The 14,814-nt window shown below is 41.9% G+C and overlaps 1 protein-coding gene across 11 annotated transcripts in view; it reads right to left on the bottom strand.

Annotated features, from left to right (window-relative positions):
• Positions 1–14,814, bottom strand: part of syne1b (spectrin repeat containing, nuclear envelope 1b) — a 318,672-nt gene that overhangs the window by 130,340 nt on the left and 173,518 nt on the right. For all 11 annotated transcript variants that reach the window (XM_062043168.1, XM_062043169.1, XM_062043173.1 and 8 more), the window contains 15 exons: positions 12,480–12,656; positions 12,273–12,419; positions 12,084–12,209; positions 10,066–10,242; positions 9,714–9,979; positions 7,489–9,649; positions 7,071–7,408; positions 6,764–6,908; positions 6,480–6,698; positions 6,131–6,399; positions 5,906–6,071; positions 5,682–5,837; positions 5,459–5,611; positions 3,122–3,304; positions 2,923–3,060 (listed from right to left, as the gene is read on the bottom strand). In XM_062043168.1, the coding sequence (XP_061899152.1) occupies positions 2,923–3,060; positions 3,122–3,304; positions 5,459–5,611; positions 5,682–5,837; positions 5,906–6,071; positions 6,131–6,399; positions 6,480–6,698; positions 6,764–6,908; positions 7,071–7,408; positions 7,489–9,649; positions 9,714–9,979; positions 10,066–10,242; positions 12,084–12,209; positions 12,273–12,419; positions 12,480–12,656 (4,821 nt within the window). The remainder of the gene's footprint in view (positions 1–2,922; positions 3,061–3,121; positions 3,305–5,458; positions 5,612–5,681; positions 5,838–5,905; positions 6,072–6,130; positions 6,400–6,479; positions 6,699–6,763; positions 6,909–7,070; positions 7,409–7,488; positions 9,650–9,713; positions 9,980–10,065; positions 10,243–12,083; positions 12,210–12,272; positions 12,420–12,479; positions 12,657–14,814) is intronic.

Here is a 14,814-nt window from a genome sequence, read left to right as displayed (position 1 = left end):
ACGACTTATACAACTTATGTTGGCCAGAAAAAAGAAAAAAAAATCCCAAAAGGGACAAGCGGTAGAAAATGGATGGACGGATTTACAAAAAATACAGAATGTTAATCAATATAAAAAAACTATAGCAATGCCAAAGCAATCCCAGCTTTACAATACTTAGAATATACATTTACAAATCAAATAAAAATACTTTACAAATACAAGACTTATTAAAATTAGGGATGTCCGATAATGGCTTTTTGCCGATATCCGATATTCCGATATTGTCCAAGTCTTTAATTACCGATACTGATATCAACCGATATATGCAGTCGTGGAATTAACACATTATTATGCCTAATTTGGACAACCAGGTATGGTGAAGATAAGGTACTTTTAAAAAAAATTACTAAAATAAGATAAATAAATTAAAAACATTTTCTTGAATAAAAAAGAAAGTACAACAATATAAAAACAGTTACATAGAAACTAGTAATGAATGAAAATGAGTCAAATTAACTGTTAAAGGTTAGTACTATTAGTGGAGCAGCAGCACGCACAATCATGTGTGCTTACGGACTGTATCCCTTGCAGACTGTATTGATATATATTGATATATAATGTAGGAAGCAGAATATTAATAACAGAAAGAAACAACCCTTTTGTGTGAATGAATGGGGGAGGGAGGTTTTTTGGGTTGGTGCACTAATTGTAAGTGTATCTTGTGTTTTTAATGTTGATTTAATAAAAAATAAAAAAAATGTAAAAAAAAAACAAAAAAAACCTGATACCGATAATAAAAAAAACGATACCGATAATTTCCGATATTACATTTTAACGCATATATCTCTAATTAAAATCCATCCATCCATCTATCCATCTCCTTCCGCTTACAATACTAAAAAAAGGAAAACCGAAAAATAACAATATTAATATCAATATCAGTGTTTTTGATGTTTTTATTTAAAAAATGCATACACTACCGTTCAAAAGTTTGGGGTCACCCAAACAATTTAGTGGAATAGCCTTCATTTCTAAGAACAAGAATAGACTGTCGAGTTTCAGATGAAAGTTCTCTTTTTCTGGCCATTTTGAGCGTTTAATTGACCCCACAAATGTGATGCTCCAGAAACTCAATCTGCTCAAAGGAAGGTCCGTTTTGTAGCTTCTGTAACGAGCTAAAGTGTTTTCAGATGTGTGAACATGATTGCACAAGGGTTTTCTAATCATCAATTAGCCTTCTGAGCCAATGAGCAAACACATTGTACCATTAGACACTGGAGTGATAGTTGCTGGAAATGGGCCTCTATACACCTATTTAGATATTGCACCAAAAACCAGCTAGAATAGTCATTTACCACATTAGCAATGTATAGAGTGTATTTCTTTAAAGTTAAGACTAGTTTAAAGTTATCTTCATTGAAAATAAGGACATTTCAATGTGACCCCAAACTTTTGAACGGTAGTGTATATAAAAAAAAAATTTGGCCCAAAAATGTTTGTTTGTCTCAAAAATTATGAACAAATTAGAATGTGAATAAATAAAAACTGTAATTTGGATGTGAATCAATATTCTTTAACACCCCAATTAGATAATATTAAGGTTTAGATCAAACGTGTTTTCATGGAGGGCCACATGGCAGTTATTGCTGCCCTCAGAGGGCCACTTGTAACAGTCAATTTATATTATTTTAAAACGTCTACACAATTGCTTATACATTTGATTATTAGATTTTTTTATGTACAAATGGATGGATAACTTGCCTTGAAATATTAACAAATTTGATTTATTTTTAACACATAAAAATGTTTATTCTTACTTGTTGCAAAAATACACACTTTCAAGATAAAGTACCGTAATTTCCGGACTATAAGCCGCTACTTTTTCCCCTCGTTCTGGTCCCTGCGGCTTATACAACGGTGCGGCTTATTTACGGCCTGTTCTTCTCCGACACAGACGAAGAGGATTTCGGTGGTTTTAGTACGCAGGAGGAAGACGATGACACAATGATTAAAGACTGGTTATTTTGATAACGTACAGGCGAGCACTTTGTATTACTTTGCACCGTTGTATTATTTGTACTCTACACGAATGCTGTTCGCCATGTCAAAGATGTGAAAGTTTGATTGAATGATTGAAAGATTTATTGTTAATAAATGGGACGCTTTGCGTTCCCAAACAGTCATCTCTGTCCCGACAATCCCCTTCGTGGTAGCAGGAACCCCTATATACTACGCTAATTACACATCAAAACCTTGCGGCTTGTAGTCGGGTGCGGCTTATATATGGAGCAATCTGTATTTTCCCCTAAATTTAGCTGGTGCGGCTTATAGTCAGGTGCGGCTTATAGTCCGGAAATTACGGTACTTTATTGTTGCAAGTAGGGCTGCAACAACTAATCGATTAAATTCGATTATTAAAATAGTTGCCGATTAATTTAGTCATCGATTCGTTGGATCTATGCTATGCGCATGCGCAGAGGCTTTTTTTAAATTTTTTTTAAATTTTTTTTTTATTTTTATTTTTTTAATAAACCTTTATTTATAAACTGCAACATGTACAAACAGCTGAGAAACAATAATCAAAATAAGTATGGTGCCAGTATGCTGTTTTTTTTCAATAAAATACTGGATAGGATAGAAATGTAGTTTGTCTCTTTTACCCGATTATTAATCGATTAATCGAAGTAATAATCGACAGATTAATCGATCATCAAATTAATCGTTAGTTGCAGCCCTAGTTGCAAGTTATTTCCTGGGCCTTGAGTTTGACACCTGTGCTTTAGTGTGGCCAAATCGCCACGAAAAACGACTTACAAGCAGATATCTGTAAATTCTGAGCAAAAAACAAGAAGAACTTTGCAACCAAACAACTAATGGTCCTCTAAGTCATTTGTCTAATGATTATAACATGTGAGGCTTCTACAGTACTTTGCAACCCACCAGGCACACCCGTATCTGCTCCTGCAGGTGAAGTGAGGAGTTCCAGATGATGTTTGCCCTCACCAGGCTCTTGGCTTTCTCTGACCACCTCACAATGAAGTCCAGCATCTCGTGATATTCATCTAAATAGCAAACAGCCTGCAGAGCCAAGAGCACAGTGATTAGGACAGATTTAAATTGAAAAAAGGATGAAAAATACCTTTTTGAGCCAGTTGTTGCGGTAGTCCGCTAGCCGAGTGGTGTGGTGGTGCATCTCTGACAACTTGCTGATGGCGTCGCCGAGCTGCTTGGCCAGCAGAGGGTTCCGACGACCAAACTCCTGCACGGCAGCATCCAGCTCAGCCAGAGTCCGGCCGCAGATGTCCAAGTCCTCTGCCAGACTCTGCATTAAAAACACAGCATGTTTGGAGGAAATCCAAACTGGACAACACCTTAGACCAGTGGTCCCCAACCTTTTTGTAGCTGCGGAACGGTCAACGCTTGAAAATTTGTCCCACAGACCGGTGGGGGTGTATTTAAAAAAATAAAAATAAAAATAAAAATTATTATGTAAAAAAAAAAAAAAAATTTTTTTTTTTTTTTTTTTTTTTACATAAATAAATACAATCATGTGTGCTTACGGACTGTATCCCTGCAGACTGTATTGATCTATATTGATATATAATGTATATATTGTGTTTTTTATGTTGATTTCATAAAAGAAAAAAGAAAAACATTTATTTATTTATTTTTTTTTTTTAAATTCTTGTGCGGCCCGGTACCAATCGGTCGTTAGGGACCACTGCCTTAGACCACTAGTGTCAAACTCGTCTTAATTATGGCTTCATACGGGGGGGCCGCTTAAAAGTGAAAATAAATGAACAGAAACAGGTTTTGATTATTATATTTTGTACGAACAGATTGATTGATAACTTGCAGATATTGAAGAATTTAGTTTTGATGACCAAATATAAAATGCTTGGAACATCTTGTTGCGTAATCAGATGATATTCAAGTGTAGAACATACTGTGTGCATGCAGTCAAATGTCACATGAAATAAAGTGCGGGAATAGATTAATTAACGTGACATAATATATAATACATTATTTATGTGGGCCACCACATAAATAATGTAATGTCACATAATGTGGCAGACCACAAAATGAGATAAAAAGACGTGGTGGCCACAGAAAATTAACTTTGCGGACCACATAAAATAACGTGGAGGCCACATACATTTATGTGGCGAACCACATAAAATGATGTGGTGGAGTACATACAATACTATCTATGGCAGGCCACTTAAAAGGACGTGGAGGCCACATAAAATGAAGTGGCAGACCACATAAAATGATGTGGCAGACCACATAAATTGACGTGGAGGCCACATAAAATCACGTGGAGGTCACGTAAAATGAAGTGGCAGACCATATACAATGACATGGAGGCCACATAAAATGATGTGGCAGACCACATAAAGTGACGTAGAGGCCACATAAAATGACGTGGTGTGGCAGACCACATAAAATGATGTGGCAGACCACATAAAATGACGTGGCAGACCACATAAAATGATGTGGCAGACCACATAAAATGATGTGGCAGACCACATAAAATGACGTGGAGGCCACATGAAATGATGTGGCAGACCATATACAATGACATGGAGGCCACATAAAATGAAGTGGCAGACCACATAAAGTGACGTAGAGGCCACATAAAATGACGTGGTGTGGCAGACCACATAAAATGATGTGGCAGACCACATAAAATGACGTGGCAGACCACATAAAATGACGTGGCAGACCACATAAAATGACGTGGCAGACCACATAAAATGACGTGGAGGCCACATGAAATGATGTGGCAGACCACATGAAATGATGTGGCAGACCACATGAAATGAAGTGGCACACCACATAAATTGACGTGGAGGCCACATAAAATCACGTGGAGGTCACATAGAATGAAGTGGCAGACCATATACAATGACATGGAGGCCACATAAAATGAAGTGGCAGACCACATAAAATGACGTGGAGGCCACATGAAATGATGTGGCAGACCACATGAAATGATGTGGCAGACCACATGAAATGAAGTGGCACACCACATAAATTGACGTGGAGGCCACATAAAATCACGTGGAGGTCACATAGAATGAAGTGGCAGACCATATACAATGACATGGAGGCCACATAAAATGAAGTGGCAGACCACATAAAGTGACGTAGAGGACACATAAAATGAAGTGGCAGACCACATAAAATGATGTGGAGGCCACATAAAATGATGTGGCAGACCACATAAAATTAAGTAGCAGACCACATAAATTGACGTGGAGGCCACATAAAATCATGTGGAGGTCACATAAAATGAAGTGGCAGACCACATAAAATTAAGTGGCGGGCCACATAAAATGACTTGGCGCACCAGATCTGGCCGCCCGAGCCTTGAGTTTGACACCTGTGCCTAGGCCTACAAAACTAGGGGATGATTCTACTTCCCGAGCTGACGCTTTGAAAGGCCCAAGAGTTCCAAAATAAAATAAGTTACCTTGACTTCTTCTTTGGCCTGGTCAATCTCTGCTGACTTTTCCTTGAATTTGGCAGAAATGGCTTTGAGTTTTTCCGAGACATCATGGATTCTGGAGCTGAACTCCTCTTTTATTTCTCTGGTTTTCTGTATGTCTCTCTCTTTGGACAGAACCTACAAAGCACGGGGGCATAACATGACAAAAAGACATGCTGCACCACAGACCTGCCAAGTAAGACCGCACCTGATCCTCGATGGCCCCCAAAGCCAGCGAGACCTCGGCCAGCTGCATGGAGATTTCCGAGGGTAGGATGGTGTAGAGGTCCAAGTACTTGCTCTGTTGCCGCTCGGCTAACTTGTCCACGTTCTGGCGATACGTAATCACGTCTCCGTGTACGACCTATGGGCGTGGAAAGACAGGATAGTGATGTTTCTGCAAACTCTACTGCATGTCTCCACCAGGTATACCTCCAGTTCCTGGAGTAGAGCATCAATGTCTGGCGTGGGGTTGAACAGAAGCTCCCTGGTCTCTTGGATCCATGCCTTCACAACGTTGAGTTCTCGCTCCACTTCTTCTCTGTCCCTCAGCTCCAGAGCTGCCTGAGCTCGCTTGGTCCTGGACTCTGTCAGGAGGCTGCAGACAACATGGACGGTCAACATTTAACCTGATATGAGACTCCAGGGTCTCAGTACCTCTCCATGTGCTCCTGAACAGCTCTGATCTCCTTCAGGCTGGGCAGCTCTTCCTGCTCGCTGGTAGGTGAAGGCACCTCCACGTCGTGCAGCAGGCTGAGGGCGTACTGGCGCAGCAGCGTGAGCGATGACAGCTCTCTCTCCAAGTCCTGACTCAGCAGGTCGTGCTGCTCCAGTAGAGACTGCAGGGTGGCCTTGGAGGCCTTCTCCACCGCGCTGTCCGGCACCCGACCTCGGAGCTCGTCGGCAACGGCCCCCACCTTCATCATCTTTTACGGAATGACAATCATGAGTTTCTGTACGGCTTGCTGTGGGGTAACAAGGCCGAACGCCATCCTGGTTGGTGTACCTTCTCCCTGAACGTCCTCCACTCTTGCGCCGTGTCCTCCAGGAATCGCTCCTGCCCGCGTGCCACGCTGCGGAGTCGGGTCCAGCGCTGCCACACGGTGGTCATTGAGCGACTGATGGTGGCCTTGCTGGCATCACTGCCCACCTGCTCCAGCTGAGCCGCCTGCTCCTCCAGACCACTCAGCTTCTCTTGGAAGCCGTTGACCAGTGAAACCAGGGTCTGAAAATGAAAATATAGTGTATAAACTACGCTGACTACTATAAGTCTTACACATTTACTCCCACCTGGTGACTGCGCAGCTTGTCCTCGGCCTCTTGGCTCGTTGCCGCTTTGGCGGTTGAAAACTGTGTCAGCTTCTTTTCAGCTTCGTTCATAATTTCAATGACGGTCTGCCTTGCCTCCTGGTACGACTTCCACTGATCCACACAACTAAGGAGAAACAAGGAGAAAAAAACATTACAAATACCTGCAATATTGTAAACAACTCTGGGGGTGTTAGAATAATTATGTATAATCCAATTCAACAGGGGATCACAGACCCCCTGTTGAAGACCTCTCAATTAGAGGATTTAGCCTTTTAGCTTGCACTACCTTTGAAGGACATCTTGATGACACTGCAGCTGATCCCGGACCTCCAGGCCTCTCTGCTTGGCCGAGTCCACGCTCACCCGCAGCTGGCCTTTGGCTGTGGGGTTGACGAGGTTCTCCAGCTGGGGCAGGAAAGTTTCCAGCTCATCCAGGTGGATGAGAAACTCCTGCTCGGTGGCCATGATGCCGCCGTGCTGCCGCAGACATTCCTCATAGTTCTCCACGTCCACGCCCAGGCTGGCCTCCTGCAGGAAGGACACGGCGTCTTCCAGCCATTCGCAGGCCGCCTGCATCCTAAAGTGGTACTTCTGGCACAGCAGCAGGGCCTGCTCCAGGGTTACCTTCACACAAAGGTAGAAATGCCCTCCTTACATATGACAATTCATGAAGAGATCCAGATTAGACAAAAGACGATTGATACCTGTCTGGAACTCAGTTGTTTCTGAACATCTGCCTGCAGCTTGGCCATTTCTTCAAGGCTGGTGTCTACGTGGTTCGGCACCAGCTCGTTTGCACTGGTGTACTTCTGTTTCTCCCTGCTGCTCAGAGCGGCCACGATCCTAAGTGTGGACTGAACCTCCTCCTGCATTATTTGCTGTTTCCTGATCTCCTCCTGCACTTTCTCCACCCGCATGTCCACGGTCACGGCGGACCCCAGCTCGTCCTGCACCTGCTGCAGCCAGGCCAGCGTCCTTTCTATCTCCGTCTCAAAGTCTTTGCTCTGAACGAAGCGGTTCTCGCACTCCTCGATGAGGTCCCCGACCGCGGCCTGCAAGGATCGCAGCTCCTCCTGCCACAGGACCACTTGCTCTTTGGAGGCGTTGTGGGCTGTTTGGTCCCTACGCGGTGCCAGAGAGTCCATTTGCTCCATGAGCCTCGATAAGTGAGAGTTAGCGCTCTGGAGGCTTCCCGCAAGAGTGTGGTAGTTCTTCAGCCTCTCCTCCGCAGACTGAGTCTCAGCGTTGACCTTCACCAGCTGCTCCTTGGTCGCCTTCAGTTCTGAGTCCACCTGCATGGCCATCGCCTTCTGGTCCTCGAATGACTCCAAGGTTTCACCCAGATGCTCCATTTTCTGTTCAACCAGCCTCTTCATACCGTTGTAGAGGCTGGTGAGCTGGGTCATTTCCTCGGGGCACCAGGGCTGTCCGGTGCTACGGAAGCCTTCCTTCTTCTGGTTAAGTTCGCTCACAGCAAGACCCAGATGGCTCAGGTCCACTTGGATGGCTTTGTAATCACTCTGCAGGGTGAGCACCTCTTCGGTTTCCAGGCCTACAGGCTGCTTTCCCAGATGGTTGAATTGCTCCTCAAGCTCCTCCAGGGCTTTTTGAGTGACGTCTATGAAAGAGGTGTACTCGTTCCTGGTAAAGATGGCTTGTTGGATTTTCTCCTGTTTCTCTCTGGCTAATGCTAATATGTTGTTGTATTGCTGCGGGAGCGTATTCAGTTTTTCGTCCAGATAGCAGTGGTCCACTTCATTCAGAGTGGCCAGAATCTCCTGTCCTGCTCTTTGCACAATCAAGAGAAGGTTCTCATACTCCACTGCCTGCTCGACTATCTGCTGATACTTCAACAGCTGTGCCTCTAATTCGCCGTCTCCTACCATGAGGTTGATTTCAGGAAATGTGATGATGTCAGCTTGTTTTATCCACTGGCATATTTTTTCCAGATCGTTCTTGAAGTACTTCCTTGAGACAAACACCTTTTCAAGATCTTGTAGTTTCTTCCCACACCTGTGTAGAGTTTTATCGAAGATGTTTTGCAACTCCTGCAGCTTGGTGAGGATCTCGTTCCTTTCGTCCTCGTTGGCGTCCCTCATCAAGTCCCTCCCCTGAGACCACAAGGACGTCAACTCGCTCTGGTAAGCCTTCAAGCTGCTTTGAATGTTCCGGCACGTTCGGACCTGCTTGGCGAGGTCATCGGGTAACAAAGCCACGCTCTCTTCGGCCAGGGCCTTCTTCTCATTTTGCTGGACCCAGGAAATAGACTGGTTGACGGCCATCAGGAACTGAGTCCTCTCGGTGAAGGCCTTGCTGAGATGTTTTCTCCGCTGCACCACTTTCACGCTCAAGGACTCAACCTCTGATTGAGTGTCGGAAATCAGCTGCTGCAGACGCTGACGCTCGCTTAGACCGAGACGGGCCAGAACCCTGTCGGCGTCGGTCATGGCTTGGGCCAACAGGAGCTGCTTGGCCTCCAACTCGCTACAAATACTCAAGTGGTCAAAGAGGAAACTCTGAGCCAGCTCTGGAGGAGGACTCATTTTCATGGCCTCGGACAAGGTGGGCTTCTGCTCCTCAGCCCAATCCCGAGCTTCCCTCAGACGAGCCTCCACCTGGCCCATTTCCTCCAGGGTCACCACCGAGTCTTGGATTTTCTTCTCAATGAGGTTTTGCATCTGCGACCAGCGCTGCTCAAAGTGACTGATTTGCTCTTTGACCAGCTCCTTGTCGTCCAGGTTCAGACGCTGGATAACTTTTTGTTTCTGGTCCTTCAGATCCTCCAGTGTACCTTTTTGGTCATCCAGTTCTACAGCAAGTTTGCGTAACGCCTCCAAGTGCTGAGAGGAGCTTTCAGCATCGGTTCTGCATTGTAAGAGAAAGAATAATGAATGATGGTAAGGAAGACAACATTTTCACACAAGCACACCTTGCTAGATTATCCCACTGTTTGGCCCCCTGCTCAAACAGAACTTCTACTGCAGCCATACAGTCGTGGTACTCTTTAGACATCTGGAGGTCCTCCTGCCGCTGCCTCTGCAGCTTGCTGGCCTGATGACAGAGGTCCAGCCAGGAATGACTCAGACGGTCCAGCTCTGCATGCTCTGGGGAGTCCTGGCCTGGAGACAGTTTGCTGACTTTCTCCGTCATTCTGGTCAGGACGCTTTGTTTGGACTGGAGTTGCTGGCTACATTCCTACGTGTCAAGAAGATCATGTCAGTAAACATCTTTGATGGCTTCAGGTGAAGAGCATCCCAACATCTTTGGGAACACTCTCCTACCTTGGCTTGAGAAAGCATGTTTTGAGCAATCTTGGTCTCTAACTCTGCAGGTCTTCTGGACAGAGTGAGGATTTGCTGTTCCATATCTTGGAACAAGCTCGTCAAATCCTGCTTCTGCTCTTTGATCTCCCTCCAGCCCTCTGAAAGTTCCTGAGCGCGAGACATGCTCTCCTCAATCTGCGAGGACAACACAGAATGTGCACAATGAACATGTCCTCCAATTAGTTTTTGATGAAATAAATATCAAACATCCATATACGTGTATATACATATATATATATATATATATATACACTACCGTTCAAAAGTGGAATAGCCTTCATTTCTAAGAACAAGAATAGACTGTCGAGTTTCAGATGAAAGTTCTCTTTTTCTGGCCATTTTGAGCGTTTGATTGACCCCACAAATGTGATGCTCCAGAAACTCAATCTGCTCAAAGGAAGGTCCGTTTTGTAGCTTCTGTAACGAGCTAAACTGTTTTCAGATGTGTGAACATGATTGCACAAGGGTTTTCTAATCATCAATTAGCCTTCTGAGCCAATGAACAAACACATTGTACCATTAGAACACTGGAGTGATAGTTGCTGGAAATGGGCCTCTATACACCTATGTAGATATTGCACCAAAAAGCAGACATTTGCAGCTAGAATAGTCATTTACCACATTAGCAATGTATAGAGTGTATTTCTTTCAAGTTAAGACTAGTTTAAAGTTATCTTCATTGAAAAGTACAGTGCTTTTCCTTCAAAAATAAGGACATTTCAATATGACCCCAAACTTTTGAACGGTAGTGTATATATATTTATAGTACCTTATATCAGGGGTGCTCACACTTTTTCTGCAGGCGAGCTACTTTTCACTTGATCAAGTCGCGGGGATCTACCTCATTCATATATATAATCTATATTTACTTATTTGTGAAATATATGTTTTTTTTTAACAAGTTAAAGGTGTTTAATGATAATGCAAGCATGTTTAACACATATAGTTAATATTGTTAATAAATTAAAGGTGTTTAATGATAATACAAGAATGTTTAATACATATAGTTAATATTGTTAACAAGTTAAAAGTGTTTAAAGATAATGCAAGCATGTTTAACACATATAGTTATTATTGTTAACAAGTTAAAGGTGTTTAAAGATAATACAAGCATGTTTAACACATATAGTTAATATTGTTAACAAGTTAAAGGTGTTTAAAGATAATGCAAGCATGTTTAACACATATAATTATTATTGTTAAAGGTGTTTAAAGATAATGCAAGCATGTTTAACACATATATGTGTTAAACACCTTTAACTTGTTAACAATATTAACTATATATAGTTAATATTGTTAACAAGTTAAAGGTGTTTAAAGATAATGCAAGCATGTTTAACACATATAGATTCCTTTCTTTCATGAAGACAAGAATATAAGTTGGTGTATTACCTGATTGTGATGACTTGCATTGATAGGAATCAGACAGTGGTGCTGATAACGTCTGCATTTTCAAATAAGAGAAAAAAAGTCCTCCTTTCTGTCTAATACCACATGAAAGTGGTTGGTTTTTGGCCTCTTATTTGTCCAGCTTCCGTACTCCTTTGTATACACTTTACAAGAAATACATCCGTAGCTTGCTAGCTTGTGCACGCCAGCTTTCTGAGACTCTTATGTTGTTAGCGCAGGCAGGATGAAGCACGCTTTTATTGTGCAACTGTGCAGTCGGTCTTTGGAGTTTTGACGACAGGTACGGCGCCAGAGTCTGTTGAAATAAAAAGAGTCCCTCGCCTTCCTGTCGGTCATTTTTTCTTAATAATGAGCTGGCAGCAGCCAGCGTCATCTCAGAAGACCCTCGGGTGCCGTGAACGTCAATCAAGGGACGAAAGTGACGTCATAGTGAAGATTTATGATCGCTCATTTTGAGGACTATTTTTTGAATGCCTGGCTGGGGATCGACTGACACACCCTCCGTGATCGACCGGTAGATCGCGATCGACGTTATTAGCACCCCTGCCTTATATATATATACTTACAGTTAGCTTGAGCATCTGAACTTGTGCTGCAGTCACTCTCACGGCGTCGTCAGACAGGTCGCACACTGAACACACCAGGTCTAAGTAGGTACTAGCCTGCTCCTGAAGGGCCCGGAAGTGCTTCACCTGTTACCATCGGATTTGTCAGCAACAAACAGCAAATATGATGTGTTACAATACCACCAGTACCTGTTTTAGCGCCTCCTGCAGACCAGATGGTCCATGATGGTTTAGGCGGAGTTCCTCCTGGACCGTGGCAAGCCACGTCTGGCACTGCTGGAGAGTGTCCTGGTGGTTGACGTGTTTCTGCAACTCTCGGTCCAGACTTTGGTGCACCTGTCGACCGCGTGTATTGAAATCTTTGGTTGCTCCAATCGTGGACATCTTTTAACTCACCCGCTGGGCGGTGCTGCATATGGCCGAGTAGCTGTCTCTAGTTCCCTGCTGGTGAACCTGCACCTGTTGGCTGATCTTAGCCTGGACTTGGTCGGTGCAGCTGGCAACCAGATCTTCTCCTTTCTGCTTCAAGCTTGTGAGACGTTCTTCAAAACCGGCAATCTCCTCCATTATGGCCTAAAAACAATCAAAGAGATGAATACAGTATATACAGTGGTGGTCATAAGTGTACGTACACTTGTAAAGAACATCATGTCATGGCTGTCTTGACTTTACAATACTTTCCTAAACTCTTATTTTTTTGTGATGTAGTGATTGGAGCACATACTTGTTGGTCACAATAAACATTCATGAAGTTTGCTTCTTTTATGAATTTATTATGGCTCTACTGAAAATGTGCTTGGTCAAAAGTATACATACAGCAATGTTAATTAGGGATGTCCGATAATGGATTTTTGCCGATATTCCGATATTGTTCAACTCTTTAATTACCGATACCGATATCAACCGATACCGATATCAACCGATATATGCAGTCGTGGAATTAACACATTATTATGCCTAATTTGGACAACCAGGTATGGTGAAGATAAGGTACTTTTTTTTAAAAAATAATAAAATAAGATAACTAAATTAAAAACATTTTCTTGAATAAAAAAGAAAGTACAACAATATAAAAACAGTTACATAGAAACTAGTAATGAATGAAAATGAGTAAAATTAAGTGTTAAAGGTTAGTACTATTAGTGGAGCAGCAGCACGCACAATCATGTGTGCTTACGGACTGTATCCCTTGCAGACTGTATTGATATATATTGATATATAATGTAGGAAGCAGAATATTAATAACAGAAAGAAACAACCCTTTTGTGTGAATGAGTGTAAATGGGGGAAGGAGGTTTTTTGGGTTGGTGCACTAATTGTAAGTGTATCTTGTGTTTTTTATGTGGATTTAATTAAAAAAAAAAAAAAAACAATTAAAAAAAAAAACAAACAAAAAAACGATACTGATAATAAAAAAAAACGATACTGATAATTTCCGATATTACATTTTAACGCATATATCGGCCGATAATAATAATGTTAATATTTGCTTACATGTCCCTTGGCAAGTTTACCTGCAATAAGGCACTTTTGGTGACATCACATGGACAAAGATAAAAAGTGTCAGAAAAATTGTATTTCAATTATCAAAAAACTTTCCGTTCTGAGACTGTCTTTGTTGCACCAAGCAAAGGCTTGGAAAATTCCATTGTGTACGATGGGATGAGACGGGAGGGGTTATCTATTGTCATCAAAGACCTGCCCAAGCTGAATCCGGGGACTAACCCAAGCTCGAGGCATCTTCTTCTTTTGTTTTCAATGTGACCAAAAACGAGAGCTGTTTACATACCAGTGTTTCCCACACATTCATTTATTTGTTGCGGCCCGCCACGAAAGAATTAAGACCGCTACAAAAAAAAAAAAAAAAATTTATTTTTTTATTTTGGTGTCCTGTCAAGCTTCTCAGGCAAATCATATAGTTGATGTAGATGCCCATATCGGCTGTTCAGATTTACTTTACAAAAGAGAAGTGTAGGATCAAGATTTTTGGAGCTCTTTGTTCAGCTTTGTGTCTATCTACCACCACTATTGTTTTCTGTTTATTTGTTACTGACTGTGGCAGGACACCTCTGCCTCTGTTTCACTTTATGTTGCTGGTAAATAATATGGTTGTAGTTAGAGATGTCGATAAATGCGTTAAAATGTAATATCGGGAATTATCGGTATCGGTTTTTTATTATCAGTATCGTTTTTTGGTTTTTTTTCCGTTTTTTTTTATTAAATCCACTTAAAAAACACAAGATACACTTATAATTAGTGCACCAACCCAAAAAACATCCCTCCCCCATTTACACTCATTCACACTCATTCACACAAAAGGGTTGTTTCTTTCTGTTATTAATATTCTGCTTCCTACATTATATATCAATATATATCAATACAGTCTGCAAGGAATACAGTCCGTAAGCACACACGATTGTGCGTGCTGCTGCTCCACTAATAATACTAACCTTTAACAGTTAATTTTACTCATTTTCATTCATTACTAGTTTCTATGTAACTGTTTTTATATTGTTTTACTTTCTTTTTTATTCAAGAAAATGTTTTTAATTTATTTATCTTATTTTATTTTATTCATTTTTTTAAAAAGTACCTTATCTTCACCATACCTGGTTGTCCAAATTAGGCATAATAATGTGTTAATTCCACGACTGTATATATCGGTTGATATCAGTATCGGTTGATATCGGTATCGGTAATTAAAGAGTTGGACAATATCGGAATATCGGAA

The sequence above is a fragment of the Entelurus aequoreus genome, linkage group LG03, assembly GCF_033978785.1.
Source record: "Entelurus aequoreus isolate RoL-2023_Sb linkage group LG03, RoL_Eaeq_v1.1, whole genome shotgun sequence".
Taxonomy (NCBI): domain Eukaryota; kingdom Metazoa; phylum Chordata; class Actinopteri; order Syngnathiformes; family Syngnathidae; genus Entelurus; species Entelurus aequoreus.
The sequence above is the reverse complement of the archived record's forward strand: the minus strand, read 5'-3'. Positions and strand labels throughout refer to the sequence as shown.